Raw genomic sequence first — 17,256 nt, 5'->3', positions numbered from 1 at the left:
GGATTGGGAATACAGGAGGCTTTCTTCAACAAAAAGATAGTGGTGTTTGATATAACCAAATTCCTCAGAGCGAAATACAGTGTCTAAAATTACACTTAAAAGTTTTCCTGTAGCGGAATTTGTCTGTACACTCAAAAGTACAGACAAATTCTTCTTCAGTTTTAACTAAAGTAGCAACCCAGGAATATAAAATTGGCCATTTGGCTGTCTAAGATCTTTTAGATATACCCAGGAATAAATAGTAACTGGCTCAGTTACAACTAGTAAACAGGAAAGGAAAGATACAGAAATCAAATTGAGGGTCTGAGCAGTGAGTGGTCACATAGTAAAGCATTAAAAATAAAGGGTATGACTTTGGTATTTATTTGCATTACTCTTAAAGTTTATAGGAAACATACTTAAATACCTTACATTTATTTTTTAAAGCATTTAGTAGGGGCACAAATGACTAGATTTATGCATACGTGGATCTCCTTCAGTGTGGGATATACAGTAACTCAGGAGACACTGCACTTCAGTAAGTGAAAAGCAAGTCTTAATTTAGATTATTTTCTTATTAGATTTATTCTTGCATAATTTTATTTGAAATTAACATTCATCTTGAATATTGTGGCACTAGCTACCTTTGAATGTATACATTCAATATACAATGTATATTATATTTAAAGGATGAATTAAAAAATGTTCCCTAGGAGAGTAAAGGGGTAAACCATATTACCTTTGCCAATTGCCTTTGTTTACAAATTTTTCTTTATTTTTCCATAGTTGTTCACGCACTAGCAAAAATAACTGATAGTAGAAGGAAGGGAGAAAACAGTACCAAAAAGGGTAGAAGACTTAATTTTATCTAACATTTAACTTTGCGCTTGATACAGTAATAACAGATCATACTGTCTCTTTTCTGTTTAGAGCTGCATCTCAGTCATTGCCCTTAACTCCAATTCTCAGAACCTCAGGGGGCAGCTCTTGAAATGGCTTTGATATTTAAAATTCCCCATCAGAAATTATGTAGGGCCTTGGCCTTTTCAGAGTAAGACAGTGTTGGGAGGCTGGGAGGCTCTGCTGAGGGAGTGGCCACTGGGCAGCCGTGAAAGCCCTTGACAAGCTGCTTCTTTCCCAGCTGAGGGCCTTGAACTTTGAGTTCTGTTTTTAGAAAAGCTAAATCAGGAGCAAATACTTTCAGGGTGTTTTGCTCCCAGTGTCGCTTTTGCTAACAGAATAGCAAAAGCTACAGCCATCAGGTAATACTAAGGAGTCCCAGTGATTTTTAAAAGGGGTAAGATGCTGAACTCAACTGGTTGTTTCAACAGTAAGCTTGGCATCATGGATCACTCTGAATGAAAGGTGTGCAAACGACTCCTAGAGTTCGGGTGAAGGTAGGAATAAGGAGAAAAGGGAACAATGGTTTCCTTTGACTCCACCACCAAAAGCTTTAGCAACCCCATCAGAATAAAGGAAGCCATAACTCTCCCATTATGTCCCTGGCCATTTTGTATTCCTGTTTACATATTTATTATGTTCACGTAGGTTGACAGCTGTGACTCTTGTCCTAGACTACATGGTGGGATATCTCCCTATAAACAAGAGGATCATAGATCATACCCTACTTTTTTTCAGTATACTCTCATCCACAAAAGGAGAGTTAGAGCAGATGGAATTTATTTGATCCAAAGAAAAGAACATGTAGTAGGAGAGTAACCTAATTCTGTAAGACAAAGTAGTCAAGAAAGCTGTTTGCCACCAAATTCCTCCGAGGGGCAAAGTGAATAATTTCAGCCTATTTTGGAAACCAAATTGTTAAGATTGTTAAAAAAAAAAAAACACTCATATCTGCAATAAGGCAGTTATTGCTCTTTTCTCTGTGTTCCCATGCACCCTGGGCTACCTCTGATACAACATTTACTGTCTGTAATTATGTATTTGCATATCTCTCTTGATTCACTGAAGAGTTAGTTATGACTGTATTCCTCTATATCTTCAGCCTCTGGTTCATGTTAACACTGACGTTCAAAAACTCTTTGGTGAAGGTGTAGACGAATGAATGAATGAATGGTGGACTTCTAAAAACTAATATGTTGGGGTGTCAGCCTGGCTCAGTTGGTAGAGTATGCAACTCTTGATCTCAGGGTCATGAGTTCGAGCCCCCATGTTGGGCATTGACATTACTTAATAAAAAAAAGTGTTTTAATATGGTTGGCCAGATAATAACAGTTACTCTCTGAGCATTTGATGCTACTAATTCCTGATATATTGCTTAACTATATACAGTATCTTAATCAGGCCTCACACAGGTACCCTGTGGAATAGGTATTATTACTCTTACTCTATAAATAAGAAAATTGAAATGAGGAAGTTAATTTCACAAACTCTTATAAAGACTAAGCCTCATAACCAGAATTTGAACTCATCTAGTCTTTTAAGTTGGTGCCCTTATGAATTCTCTTATATTGCCTTTGTTTTATTTTCTGTCTTCCTAAAAGATCTTACAGGCAATTTCCAAACAAGCTGTATTGTGATTGAAACAATTATTAATTTCAGAGCCATGTAGATAAACAAGGTTATTTAAAAATGTGTTCAACCATTGTTTGACGAACAGTACGTTTCCTGGTAGAAGATACTCCAGAACAGCCCCATGTCTTAGCTCTTTTCTGTAAATGCTCATAGAGAGACAGTGTTTCACACAATAGATGTATTGCTGCAAACATGTATCTGTAAATAAAATTTGAATCATATTTAGCAATATATATTCATTATTTGAAGGGAACCTGTTGCAAAATCTTTTGCAAAAGTACCCATTTCCTTTCTTCAATCTCACCTGTTTTGAATATTTTGTATTATTATTTCAGGATTACTTAGAACACATCAGTACAGAATGTACTATTTAAAATTTGTCATTTGCATTATTAAAGAAATCTTGTGACAATATTTAGGAATTCAAAGTGATATTTTCAATAATTTTATTCTGTCAGTTTGGCTGAGAGAGCAGCAATGGGCAAATGGTTTAGAGGAGAGGCTTGGGAGGGGTGATAAGTATTCCAGTTATGAATCATGTAATACCTAGACAGGCCATATAGCTTTTAAATATATCTAGCTGCCACTCAAAGCACCATTTTGGCTTTTAAAGACAACTCACCAGAGCTTTACCAAAAATCATAATGAAAAAAATAATTAAGTTCAGAATGATAGTATATGACAATAGTTCAATCTTTACTATAATCTGCCAACAAAAAGACAAAGCTTATGTCAAGGATTTATGTCATGCTAACCGGGTTGCCACTTATGCAACTTTGGCCTTCATCATAATGAATATGTAAAAAGCTAAGTGCTTGGGTTGCACTTTAGAACCAATAATCAGTAAGAAATATATGTTGGAGAATCACAACCTGAACCAGAGTCTAGGCAGACTTTTTTTTTTTTTCCCGAAGTAAGAAGAAAATATATTTGCATTGTGGAAGAAAATAAGAAATGTAGATTATGTGTGTCAAATATTGACTGTTCCACAAACTTTAGGAGCAAGGTATGGAAGCAAGCCTTGGTGTGCAGTTTGAAAAGTATGTCATGAAATGTGTTAATGCTGTCTGCCTGGAGCTAGTTCTGCATAGTTTCCAGATGGTATTTTTATCTTGTAATTATGTAAAAAGTCACGTTGACAGAAATCCAGTAGCACATGTGATAGAATCACATTCTTCTCTGGCCATTCCTGAAATGTGTGTAGGTTTTAAAGTATATGGTAGTACAAAGAGGTCAAATCCTAGAAAGGCTTGAATTTTCTATTAGAGTAAAAGATAATGGTGGCAATAGGAAAGCACATATTACAATAGATGGAAGTCCAAGACATCTTTCTTCTGGCTCCCCTATCTGCTGTCAAGAACCAACTTAGAACTGAATATTGCAGTAACTATTGGTTTAGTCATCTCAAAACAATGAAATGTTTATATTTGGATTATGTGATTTCATTTAATGTCTTCACATAGCACTTTGATACATGTTGATACATTTTGTGTTACATATTATATAACTGCAAATTATTTCCTAGTTAATTAATTAAAAACAAATAACAAATCAACAATACCTTGCTAACTTAGGAGAAATATTAGTCATTCACTTTCATAAGCTAGAAATGTGAAAATCTTCCTCAATTTCTGTTTGTCTCTCAACAGTGCCTTCTTCCTCCTCATTCCTATCATTTCAACCTTTCCTCCTGCTCTGGCATCTACTCTCTTAGTCCAGTTCCTTGTTCTCACTCATTTCTTTCATTTCCCTGCTATCGGTCTCTCCCTACGCTAGTCTGTTTCACGCAATGCTACCAAAGTATCTTTAAATTATAACCAGGTCATAATTCTGCTTTTTCAAAGTGTTACTTCCTATGGCTCTTTATACCCACAAGATAAAATTCAACTTCTTGGGTTCAGCCCTTCTACAGTCTGGCTCCAACCCTAACTCTATGGCTTTTTTCTTTTGCCTCATCAACTCCAACTGCTTTCCACTCAATGTACACTCTAAAATTCTCACACTCCCCAAAGAGGCCATGCCCTTTCACATATGACCCCCACAGCCTGGAATGTCCTTCAGGTCAATTTCACAAGTGATGATATGGGCATCTATGATATACGAGACCCTGTTCTGGCAACTCGAAAACAAAAATAAGAAGATAAAGATCTTTCTGTCAATGAGTCCAGAGACTAGTCGTAAGGGCAACAGGCATAAAACGAATACTAATGATGTACTATGATGCACACAAAATAGAGATATACACTATCTCTCAGCAGAGACGAGAGAGTGCTAAACTTGTCTGGAAGGAGTGGGCCAAAGAAGCATGTCAGGGTCCAGATGGACAAGGGAAAGGCAATGCAGGAATGACAAGGGACACTAGGGCAGGAAAGAGCTTCACATTTTCAGGGAGCGGTAAGAGCTTCCACATATAATGCAGACACATAAAACTCAGCTAAAAATGGTGAAGATGCTACATTTTGTGGTATGTGTTTTTTACCACAATTAAATTTTGTTTTAATTATTTAAAATAAATGCCATGGGGAGAGTATCTAAAGACTGGGATACACAACTGCCTATCTTCCTCCTCCTTTTCAGCTTGTAAACTCCTATTCATCTTTTAGGATCAGCTCAGGTATCTAAATGACCCCTCCTTTAAAATCCCCATGTGAAAAGTAAACTCAAAATGGATGGAAGACCTAAATGTGAGACAGGAATCCATCAAAATCCTAGAGCAGAACACAGGCAGCAACATCTTCAATCTCCGCCGCAGCAACTTCTTGCTAGACACGTCTCCAAAAGCAAGGGAAACAAAGACAAAAATGAACTGTTGGGACTTCATCAAGATAAAAAGCTTTTGCAGAGCGGAGGAAACAGTCAACAAAACCAAAAGACAACTGACAGAATGGAAGAAGATACTTGCAAATGTTTTATCAGAGAAAGGGCTAGTATCCAAAAGCTATAAAGAACTTATCAAACTCAACACCCAAAAAACAAATAATCCCATCAAGAAATGGACAGAAGACATGAACAGACATTTCTGCAAAGAAGACATACAAATGGCCAACAGACACATGAAAAAATGCTCAACATCACTCGGCATCAGGGAAATACAAATCAAAACCACAAAGCAATACCACTTCACACCTGTCAGAATGGCTAAAATTAACAAGTCAGGAAACAACAAATGTTGGTGAGGATGCAGAGAAAGGGGAACCCTCTTACACTGCTGGTGGGAATGCAAGCTGGTGCAGCCACTCTGGAAAACAGTATGGAGGTTCCTCAAAAATTAAAAATAGAGCTACCCTATGACCCAGCAATTGCACTACTGGGTATTTACCCCAAAGATAGAAATGTAGTGATCTGAAGGGGCACCTGCACCCAATGTTTATAGCAGCAATGTCCACAATAGCCAAACTATGGAAAGAGCCCAGATGTCCATCGACAAATAAATGGATAAAGAAGATGTATATATATAATGGAATATTACTCAGCCATTAAAAAATGCAATCTTGCCATTTGCAACGATGTGGATGGAACAAGAGGGTATTATGCTAAGCAAAATAAGTCAGTCAGAGAAAGACAATTATCATATGATCTCACTGATCTGTGGAATTTAAGAAACAAAACAGGATCATAGGGGAAGAGAGGGAAAAATAAAACAAGATGAAATCAGAGAGGGAGACAAAGCATAAGAGACTCTTAACTATAGTAAACAAACTGAGGGTTGCTGGAGGGAAGGGGGGTGGAGGGATGGGGTAACTGGGTGATGAACATTAAGGAGGGCATGTGATGTAATAAGCAGTGGGTGTTTTTGTTTGTTTGTTTGATTGGTTTGGTTTTTTAAAGATTTTATTTATTTATTCATGAGAGACAGAGAGAAAGAGGCAGAGGCAGAGGGAGAAGCAGGCTTCCCACTGAGCAGGGAGCCCAATGTGGGACGCGATCCCAGGACCGTAGGATCGTGACCCTAAGCCGAAGGCAGACACTTAACCATCTGAGCCACCCAGGTGTCCGCCCTGGTTGTTATATAAGACTGATGAATCACTGACCTCTACCTCTGAAACTAATAATACACTCATATGTTAATTAATTGAATTTAAATAAAATAAAATTAAATTTTAGAAGAAAGAATCCCCATGTGATTCCGTCAGCCTGTGTTCCCTTTTCTGTACTCCCATAGAAGGCACAGGCCTCTTTTAGAGTACCTAGTCACAATGTATGGCAAGTTTTTATTTACTCCTGTTTCCCCAACAAGACCATGAGTTCCTTAAGGACTGACACCATTACTTAGACAAGCATAGATCCTATACCTCTACAAGAATTATTTATTGAATTAAATTGTTAGTTCACTATTAATTAACCATGTGCCAGACATCACACTAATGTAGCCATACACTACGTGCATGATCTCCTTTTATCCACACAACAACCGTCTGAGAATAGATATGGTTCTCATTTCCATTTTAAAGATAAGAAAACTGGGATAATGAAAAGCTAGGTCTCTTTCCAGAAGTCACACAGTCAGTAGTTGAGATCTGAAGCCAGATTGAAGCCAAACTATGATTTTAATGACAAAGAAATGAATCAATAGAAGATGTTTCCAAGGGAATTAAGGAGGGAGTGGGATCTAGAGTATTATCAGTTGAGATTTAGCAGCAAGAACTAGCCTAATAAGTGTCAGACTGTGCTATGTATCTTGCTGAAATAATTTCATTTAAAATCATTTCATCCTCATGAAATTTCTATGAGACCTAGATACCCAACTGAAGAAACTGAGGTTCAGGACAGTTGGGTGCTGGTGAGAGTTCTCTTCTGGATTGTAGACTGCCAACTCCTAATTGTAGCCTCACATCCTTCACAGAGAAGAGAGCATGGAGCTTTCCATCCCCTTATAAGGTCACCAATCTCATTACCCCCAAGACTGCATCCAAACCTCCCAAAGACCTCACCTCCAGATACCATCACACTGGAGACTAGGCTTCAACATATGAATCTGGGGGGTACAGAGTCAGTCCATAACACCATGCAAATTAAATCCAGCTTTCTTCCCATCTCAAACCTGAACCCTCTTGGCTGTATCACTATAAATTCATGACTACACTAACCTCAAGTATGGCTTTTAAAGGTGTCTGGAAATTATACTTCACTTTCTATGTCTTTCATTCACGCTCCCACTGCCGATCTTCATCTCTCTCACCTGATGACTTTCCTTCCTATTTCATCCATCAAATACAAGCAATCAGAAGAAAAGTTTTACCAGCTCCCACTCTTGCATTTATCCACTTTCCTGCACCTGAGTCCATATGCTCTGCCCTGCATCCTGTTACTATGAACTGATCACGTTCCTACCCAAGGCCAGCACCTTCTCTTCTACACCAGATCCTGTCTGTCTTCCTTACTCCATCATGCTTAAATATCCCTCCAACAATGCTCCCAGCTTTCTTCTGGTCATCAATTTTTCCCTTTCTCTTGGATCATTCCCATCAACATCAAATCTGTTGCAATTTTTCTCATCTTAAAATAAACAAAACAAAAACTCAAACCCACTTACTTTCATATCCCCCTCCAGTTTTAGCTACCACCACATTTCCGTACCCTTATAGAAAAGCTCCTCAAAAGAGCTGTCTGTTCTCATGCTCAAATTCCTCTACTCCCATCTCCTGAGTCCTCTTCAGATAGGTTCACCACTCATCACTACAGTGAAACTGTTCCTGTCAAGGACACCAATGGTCTTCATTTTGTCAAATGCAAAAATATATTCCCAATCCCCATCTTCTTGGGACTGTCAGCATTTAACACAGTTCATGTTGCCTACCTGATGTTGAAACTTTGTTTAGCTTCCAGTAACACCATACTCTCATGATTTTTTTCCTTTCTGGTTAACTGCTCCTTCCTTGTCTTCTTTGCTGATTCATTCTCAGCACCCCAAGCAAAATCCATTCATATTTAATGCCCTCTAATTTAGAATAAATAATGTAGTTCATTTTGCAGCAAATGTGCTTTCCTGATTTTATCTTCTCATCTGTAATTTAATTAGTTTTCATTCTCTGAGTATATACCAACTGGCTAAAGGAGGAGCCTTAGGGGTATGCTGGGTGGTGAAGGGAAACCATTTCAGGACTGATCTTCACAGATCACAGATAACCAGTTACTCATTGATGTTTGTGTGTCCTCTCTTGTAGTGTGTTCCTGTCATCCAGTTGGATCAGCTGTCCTTCCTTTCAACTCGGTGACCTTCTGTGACCCCAGCAATGGTGACTGCCCTTGCAAGCCTGGGGTGGCAGGGCCACATTGTGACAGGTGTATGGTGGGGTACTGGGGCTTCGGAGACTACGGCTGCAGGCCCTGTGACTGCGCAGGGAGCTGTGACCCGCTCACAGGAGACTGCATCAGCAGGTGAATGCTCATGGCTCTTGCTCTGTCCATATGTCCTTCAGATTCTTTTGAAGATCTGGTAGTGATTTGGAAAATCTTGCATGCTATCAGTGCAGCAAAGATGTATTTGCACAGCTCTTTAAAGAATCTTTGTCAAACTGCAGAGTCATTTGTTCTTGCAAGATTCTAGAGATGGTCTGGTTCATTTTGCAGAATAAATTATTCTTAGCAATAGGCCCTTAAAACACTATTTCTGAAAAACTAAAAGGATGGGAAGGTACCTGATTAGGTTTAAGTCTCCATACATATGTTCCTTTCATTCAAGTTCTAAGAGAGCCCTTAACTTCATCATTTTCTATTTTATTAGCAGCACAGACATAGACTGGTATCAAGAAATTCCTGACTTCCATTCCATGCACAATAAAAGCGAGCCAACCTGGGAGTGGGAGGATGAGCAAGGATTTTCTGCACTTCGACACTCAGGTGAGACAATGGATATAGCCAGTTATCATATTTCCAGGTCTGGTCTCAAGTAACAGTGATTTGTGACAAACCAGAAAACAACTCTTGGATCCTACCAGGGGAACTCTTTAGTTCTGAGGTTAATAAAGTAGTGACACCCCTGCCCATAAGCATAAAACTATTAAAGATAGCCAAAGAGTATTTTAACAAGCTTTTGTTTATTTTCTGATTATTAGAGTAACATTTCTAATTAGTATAGAAAATCTGGAAAATGCAAAACATCACAGTAAAAAAATACCCAAATCTCATTACCCAAACTGTTAGTGTTTTGGTGTGTTTCTCTCTAAAACATACTGTTTTACACAGGTGAGAGCTAATTGAATATATTAGGTTTGGAAATGTAGAGATCCATTTAAAGGAAAAATATTCTTATAGACCTAACGAAACTTAATATACACAAAGATAAGTGTGAACTCCTTATGTTTATATCTTTTTTACAACTAGAAAACAAAAATAATTTTACAAAACTAATTATAAGCCAAATAACAAAACTAATAAAATTCAAAATAACACCATTAATTAAATATGAAAAATGATTTTTACGGAAGCCAAAACACTCTTCCCTACATAAATATGGTTCTTTGGGTCTACCAAGTCTATACTGCTATTTCCTCTGACTCTATTTTCCTATGATGTATACCTGCTCCTTTGTTTGATGAACATGCTGTGATATTGGTGTGAATACATGGTTTCTGTGTTCATCCTGCCTCTATTCTTCTCTTATAGAAAGTCAGGTGGTTCTATTCAGCACCAACTTGCTCCATAACACAAACACAAATGTGGGCATGAAATCTTGTGTCAGCATTTGGTTGTAGAGTGCTTCCCAAATGATCCAAATGAAACTTACAATAAATTTTTTTTAAATTTTTATTGGGGTATAATTGACATATAACATACTAGTTTAGGTGTACAACATAATGATTTGTGTGTATTGTGAAATGGTCACCAAAAAATTCTTTTTATTAAACATTACAAATGCCAAAAATGTATTGTTAACACCCATATACACACCTGCTAGTGTTACCAAATTTTACGTTTTGCCATAATTGTTTCATATTTTCATTTCAATTTTAAAGTGTTATACATTCAAAGACCTGTACCAGTCTCCAACTTCACTAGCCTCCCTTACTCCACAGAATAACCACTAACCTGAATTTTGGTATTTATCATTATCTTTCATGTTTTTACTATTACTACATATATAAATAGAGTGTTTTTTAAAATTGCATATACATGATAACTTACCTATGCCTTTAAAACTTTTTTTGATCTGAATATGTATTTTTTTTAGATTTATGCATTCTATTATTTGAATATGCCACTTTTTATTCTCTCTTTATCTGCCATTTAGGCTATTTCTAATTTCCAATTTTATGTAATGCTATAATGAATGTTCTTTTTTTTAAATAATTTTTTTTAAAGATTTTATTTATTTATTTGAGAGAGAGAGAGCACAAGCACTGGGGGGGGAGGGGCAGAGGAAGAGAGACAAGCAGACTCCCCACCGAGCAGGGAGCCCAAAGCGGGGCTGGATCCCAGGACCCTGGGATCATGACTTGAGCCGAAGGCAGACACTTAACTGAATGAGCCACCCAGGCGCCCCAACGAATATTCTCTTAAATGTGACTTGGTGTACTTAAGAAGGAGAGTCACCAAAAAAAAAAAAAAAAAAAGAGTTTCATTAGAGCAGGGCTGGCAAACTGGCCCTCAGACCAAATCTGGCCTGCCAACTGTTTTTCTACAGCTCACAAGCTACCTGCTCTAAGGTTTATAGTTATAATTTAAATAGTTATATTAATACCTGCATAGTATCTTTAATTTTGTCTCTTAGCCCATAAATCTTAACACCTTTATTATCTATCCCTTTATAGAAAATGTTTGTTGATCTTCTCCTAGGGTAAAACTTAGCCACTGTTGGGTCACAAATATGGATTTTTATCAAATTTACCACATATTGCCAAATAGCTCTCCAAAGTGGTTATACAGATTTGCATCTAGGAGCAAAGTATGACATCCTGTTGCTTTATATCCTCACTGATACTTTGTATTTATTTAACAATTTTTTATATAACACATACAAGGGGCCAAGCACTATTCTACCTCACTAACTCGGGCACAATTCAACTCATTTAATATTTTGGGGCTCCTAAAGTTAACATTATCAAATCTCTCAACTTTTGCCAATCTGATGAGTATGGACTGGGACCTCACCATTTTAAATTGTATTTTACTGATTACTAACAGTTTTAGTAACTTTTCATGCTTTCTTAGCCATTCAGGTCTCTTTTTCTGTGTATTTCCAATTTGTCGTTTTCTCACTAATTAGTAATTCCTTATAAATTCATCCATCTACCCAACAAATATTTTTTGAACACCCACAATGTATGCCAGTACTGTAAATATAGTAATAGAACAGAAGAGATAAAAATCCCAGCCTCCAAGGAGCTTACATTCATGTGGAGGAAGACAACTAATAATATTAATAAGTAAAATATTTAGTGTCATGTTTTTTAATATAATAAAGAAATAAAGCAGGGAGGGAGATAATAAGTGGTCAGAGGGGCATACTTTTAAAAAAGGCGATCAAGGAAAATCCTGTGAAAGGTGACATATGAGGTAAAAAAAAAAAAAGAAAACTAAAAAAGATAAGAGAATAAGCTATACAGATAAAAGAGGGAGGAGAGTTTAGGTGGAAGAAACAGCAAGTGCAAAAGCCCTGAGGTCAGCAAGGAGACCAGGGTGACTGCAGTAGAGTAAGAAACCACAATTTTAATACACTTTCATAGAGAACTTAAGGACTCTTCAACAACCAAGAACCCAAATTTGAGAAACACTGGTATTTGTTATTCTGTATCATGTTTTTTTTCACTTAACATAATCTTGTGATCATTTTCCTCATGGTTTCATTTTAGTTCACAACAGGAAAGAAGGTGGGAAAGATAAAGGAATACAAAGTAGTCATATTTATCTTTTTTAGCATTTGAAAAAGAAAAAAAATCTTTCCCATTAATATTTGGCCTCAATGTTAAATAGTCTGAATTCTATAATTTTAACTCCAACCACTTTTGAAACTTTTCTTCTATTTTTCTAACACAATGATTTTCATAATGATTCAAATTTGCCTGCTAGGCCAAATCTGTAAAAATCAAGTTTTTAGGACCATAGGACATTGATTAAGCCAATCATGTTACTAGGGAACTGGCAACGCACCAATTCAGCACATAATGTGCTGGCATCAGAATCACTTCAAACTCACATCCACAACAGCTGTTAGGTCTGTGCTACCCCTAGAGAGTCTCTGAAATTCATCTGGAGGAGCTCCAGATTGAGGAAGCCATTGTTCGGTTTCCTGATAAATATCAGTATTCCCATTGGGTATAGAATAGTGCTGTGCTCGTGGCACCTTTTTTAAACAACAAAAAAATGGTAATCAGTTTTCTAAGCACCATAGTTTGTTCTCAAATATATGTGCCTACCTACCTATTTACCTACCATAAGTTTCTCAAACTAGAAATATAATGCACTATACCAACAAGATACCCTTAATTTCTACCACTTCTTAGGAGACAGAGAACATTAGATGTAAAATTTTACCTCCTGTACAACAAATCTGGCTTTAATTAGTACCATAGAACTTGTACAACAAAACTGGCTTTAAGTAGTACTACAGAATTTGTACAAGAAAACTGGTTTTAACCAGTACCACAGAACTATAAACAATGTTCTTTTTTTTTTTTTTTAAAGATTTTATTTATTTATTTATTTGAGAGAGAGAGAAAGAGAAACAGCATGAGAGGGGAGAGGGTCAGAGGGAGAAGCAGGCTCCCCGCTGAGCCGGGAGCCCGATGTGGGACTCGATCCCAGGACTCCGGGACCATGACCTGAGCCGAAGGCAGTCGCTTAACCAACTGAGCCACCCAGGCGCCCATAAACAATGTTCTAATAGCCCAATATTAACTAACTAGGTTTTTCTCCCCTTCCAGATTTCCTTTAAGACAACACATCTGGGTTAAAGCCTGATCAACAAAGAGTCATTCAAAAACAAATTTTAGGGGCGCCTGGGTGGCTCAGTTGGTTAAGCGTCAGACTTTGGTTTCAGCTCAGGTCATGATCTCAAGATTGTGAAATTGAGCCCCCACAAAGGACTCTGCGCTCAGCAGAGTCTTGCTTGTCCCTCTCCCTCCCCCTCTGTCCCTCCCCACCCCCCCAAATAAATAAATAAAATCTTTTTTAAAAATGATTACAACAGTAATCTTATGAAAAAAATTTTTAATGTCTGGTTTCTTAACATATGAAAAGGGAGTATCTTCAAATAACAGAACTTTGTATGTTCCTGTTGGCTGAAGGACTACAAAGAAGAACATCAGTTGAGTAATAATATATGCCATTTGGAGTTCCATCAGGTTTTTTAGCACAGTAGTTACCATACTCTCCAGCTTTGGTGGAATTATCAAAGGCTGCGGGCTATCTACTTAGGTTTCCCCAATTTCCGAATGAGTAACCCTCTCTGCTATGTTTAGATTATATGCAGTATTATTTAACAAATCACAATAGCTAATTTTAAGAACCTTAGATTTCTCATTCCCACTATTTAATTCCACTGTGTTTTTCCACTTACACATCTCATTCTCTGGTTTCTAGAGCAGCTTTAGTTAGAGCCAATATGTCACTATTTGCCACATCACCATGTCTACCCAACCTCATCTCACCAGAATCATACTCTCATTTCCACGTGGATGTTTTGTCAGCAACTCTAATTCATTATATTCTCCTCATGCTAGACCTCTGTTGTTTTTGCCTAACCAGATCCATTTCCCCTTTATTCCTGCTATTTCTGCGGTAGCTCAACCCAGTTTTTCTCTGGGGAGCCACCCTTCCCCCCACCCCATTAAATACAGTCTTGGCCAGGCCAATCAGATGTGCTCTCCCTGGAATTTAACTCTTGAGCTGAAAGTGACAAGGTCTGAAAGTGATCCCAGTTCACGATTCCAATGGCAAATCCATAAAAGGGACTGCACAACAGTTCCTGATACCTAGGTCTTTGCTGCTCTCCCGATTCTTGTCTTTTCTGAGTTCTGGTTCTTCAGCTTTTTCTCCTCTCTGTGAGCTACTCCACATCCTTTCAACAACTAAGTTAAACCATTGATTGCTACAAAAAATCTTAAGTTATACACCCCTGAAGTGCTTCCCTATTTCTGTTAGTAATACTTCAATCTTCTGTCACCTTGACTCCAAGGTGACAGGAAAACTCCAAGTTCATTCTTAGGCTTCCTCTTCCAATCCATTGACAAGATTTGTAGACCCTAAGTCTGCAGCCTCCCTTAATATTTCTTCCTCTCTAGACCTACAGCCATCTCTTTTGTTCAGACCCACATTTCATCTGACTTAGAGAGAATACAGTGGACAGATCAGGGGCTTCAGATTCTCTCAGACCCAGGCTAAAAATCTGGCTCTTCTACTGTTAGTTATGTTGCCTTGGACAAGCTAATTAACTTCTCTGAGCCTTTATTTTTTCATTTGTTAATAATGCCTATCTCATAAGGTTATTATATATATTAAACAAGATCATATGGATAAAGTTCCTTATATAGTTTATGGCTTGTGGTTGGCACTCAATTCAGTTACTGTTGCTGTCATCAATTTCATCAGCTTCTAACTGGTCCCTACTTCCATTTTCTCTCCATTCCAATAATTTTTATAAGCTTTGAAAATTCCCCATTATCAATGGGCAAAACGGGGGAAGGGGAATGGGAGATACAGGCTTCCATTTATGAAATTAATAAGTCATGAAAATAAAGGTATAGCATAGGGAATACAGTCAATGATACTGTAATAGCATTGCATGGTGACAGATGGTAGCTACACTTGTGGTAAGCATAGCATAACATATAACTTGTTGAATCACCTGAAACTAATGTAACATTGTGTGTGAACTATACTAAAAAAAAAAAAATCCCCTTTCTCTAACAAATTCAGGCCCTATCAGTCAAGGCCCTCCATGATATCTTCTACTATTCACAACTCAATCTGTACCCAAGAAAAACAGAACCACTGACTCTTCCATGAACACACCCTGCTCTTCTCTCTTACATCTCTACATTCTTGTCAAATTTCTACCTGTTAGAATCTTAGATGAGTAAATAAATATAAAACACTTAAAATAGTGCCTGGCACATAGTAACTGCTCCTCAGTAAATGTTACCTACTTTCATGCCACTCAATGCCTACGACATGCAATGAGTGAGGGCAGAAGGGGAGGGATGATAAAATTATATCTAATTGTTAAGTAAGAATGGAAATCCTACCCCTTCTGGGTTCTAGGAATATAAAGATAAATAAGATGTAACTGTCATCCTCAAGGATCACAGTTTATTTATTTATTTTTAAAGATTTTATTTTTTATTTATCTGACACAGAGAGAGAGAGTACAAGCAGGGGGAACGGCAGGGAGAGGGAGAAGCAGGCTCTCATTGGGCAGAGAGCCCGATGCAGGGCTCGAACCCAGGACCCTGGGATCATGACCTGAGCTGAAGGCAGTTGCTTAACCGACTGAGCCACCCAGGCGCCCCAAGGATCACAGTTTAGAGAGGAAGCAGATAAATCAATGAGGATGCTATGTATAGATTCTATCAAAGGCATTTTGAAAGTCTGTCACAGGGCGTGCCAAATGTCTGACACACAGTAACTGTCACACATCACTTAAACTGTCAGAAAAAAATATCCTACTTATTCTTCAGAGTCCATTTCAAATCCTTCTTCAGCCATGTAGCCTTTTTCCATCTTCCCAAACATGTGGCCCTCCCACCCAAACATATTGTACCTGTCTTAGAACACTTATCACTGTGTATACACTTGCTTTATTCACCTTACTGAATTGTAAGCCTTCAGGCAAGAATTGTATATTGCTCATCTTTATATACTCTGAAGTATATAGCATCATGTCCTGCACATAATAGGTGCTCGATAAATACTTTTTATTATATATATTATATATTATAATAGGATGGCATTACCTTCAAAAGACTGCTCAATTATTTTACTATATTTGACTTTTGCTGTGGTGAACATTAATTGTAAAAAGACAGTTGTCTTTCCTATAGTTTATCCATTCCGTTGTTCCTTTCCATTAGCATGGAGTCTTAATGCTGGACTATATCTATCGTAACATCAATTATAAGCATTAAAATATATCATTGTTTCTACCTCTATTTCTCCTAAGTCAATATTTTATTGAATGATAACTAATTCAATTCAGAAAGTGACTCTACTTTGTTTGAATGACTTTTTATGGTTTCTTAGTATTTATGGATTATGTTGTATGAATCACTCAAGCCTTAAAGAGTTCTACCACCTGACACCTGAAACTAATATAACACTATATGTTAATTATACTTCAATTAAAAAAAATGAGTTACGCTACCTAGATTTACTTGCTCGGTTTTTTTTCTCTTCTTTGTTTCTAAATAACTATTTTTCATTTACTTCCTGTAGGTAAATGTGAATGTAAAGAACAGGTGTTAGGAAACTCCAAGGCATTCTGTGGAATGAAATATTCATATGGTAAGTTTGAAGTCCTTGAATGCTTCTTCTTCTTCTTTTTTTTTTTTTTTAAGATTTTTTATTTATTTATTTGACAGAGAGAGACACACCGAGAGAGGGAACACAAGCAAGGGGAGTGGGAGAGGGAGAAGCAGGCTTCCCGCTGAGCAGGGAGCCCGATGCGGGGCTTGATCCCAGGACCCTGGGATCATGACCTGAGCCGAAGGCAGATGCTTAACGACTGAGCCACCCAGGCGCCCCGCCTTGAATGCTTCTAAGAATCTATTCACACCAAGTACAAAGAGTTTTTTTTAGGAATTGGGAGGC

General features: G+C 37.5%; 1 protein-coding gene across 10 annotated transcripts in view; it reads left to right on the top strand.

Annotated features, from left to right (window-relative positions):
* NTN4 (netrin 4) overlaps positions 1-17,256 on the top strand; it is a 137,449-nt gene that overhangs the window by 82,504 nt on the left and 37,689 nt on the right. For 9 of the 10 annotated variants that reach the window (XR_014145862.1, XR_014145861.1, XM_081822217.1 and 6 more), the window contains exons 6-8: positions 8,676-8,889; positions 9,236-9,351; positions 16,882-16,950. Coding sequence is in view for 8 of the 10 variants with exons in the window: in XM_081822217.1 (XP_081678343.1) it covers positions 8,676-8,889; positions 9,236-9,351; positions 16,882-16,950 (399 nt within the window). In the remaining 2 variants the exon portion in view is untranslated. The remainder of the gene's footprint in view (positions 1-8,675; positions 8,890-9,235; positions 9,352-16,881; positions 16,951-17,256) is intronic. The other variant, XM_081822213.1, reaches the window with a different exon arrangement.

The sequence above is a fragment of the Leptonychotes weddellii genome, chromosome 5 (genome assembly GCF_054177405.1).
Source record: "Leptonychotes weddellii isolate Sample4059 chromosome 5, ASM5417740v2, whole genome shotgun sequence".
Taxonomy (NCBI): Eukaryota; Metazoa; Chordata; class Mammalia; order Carnivora; family Phocidae; genus Leptonychotes; species Leptonychotes weddellii.
Note: the sequence above shows the minus strand (reverse complement) of the source record. Positions and strands in the feature narration are given on the sequence as shown.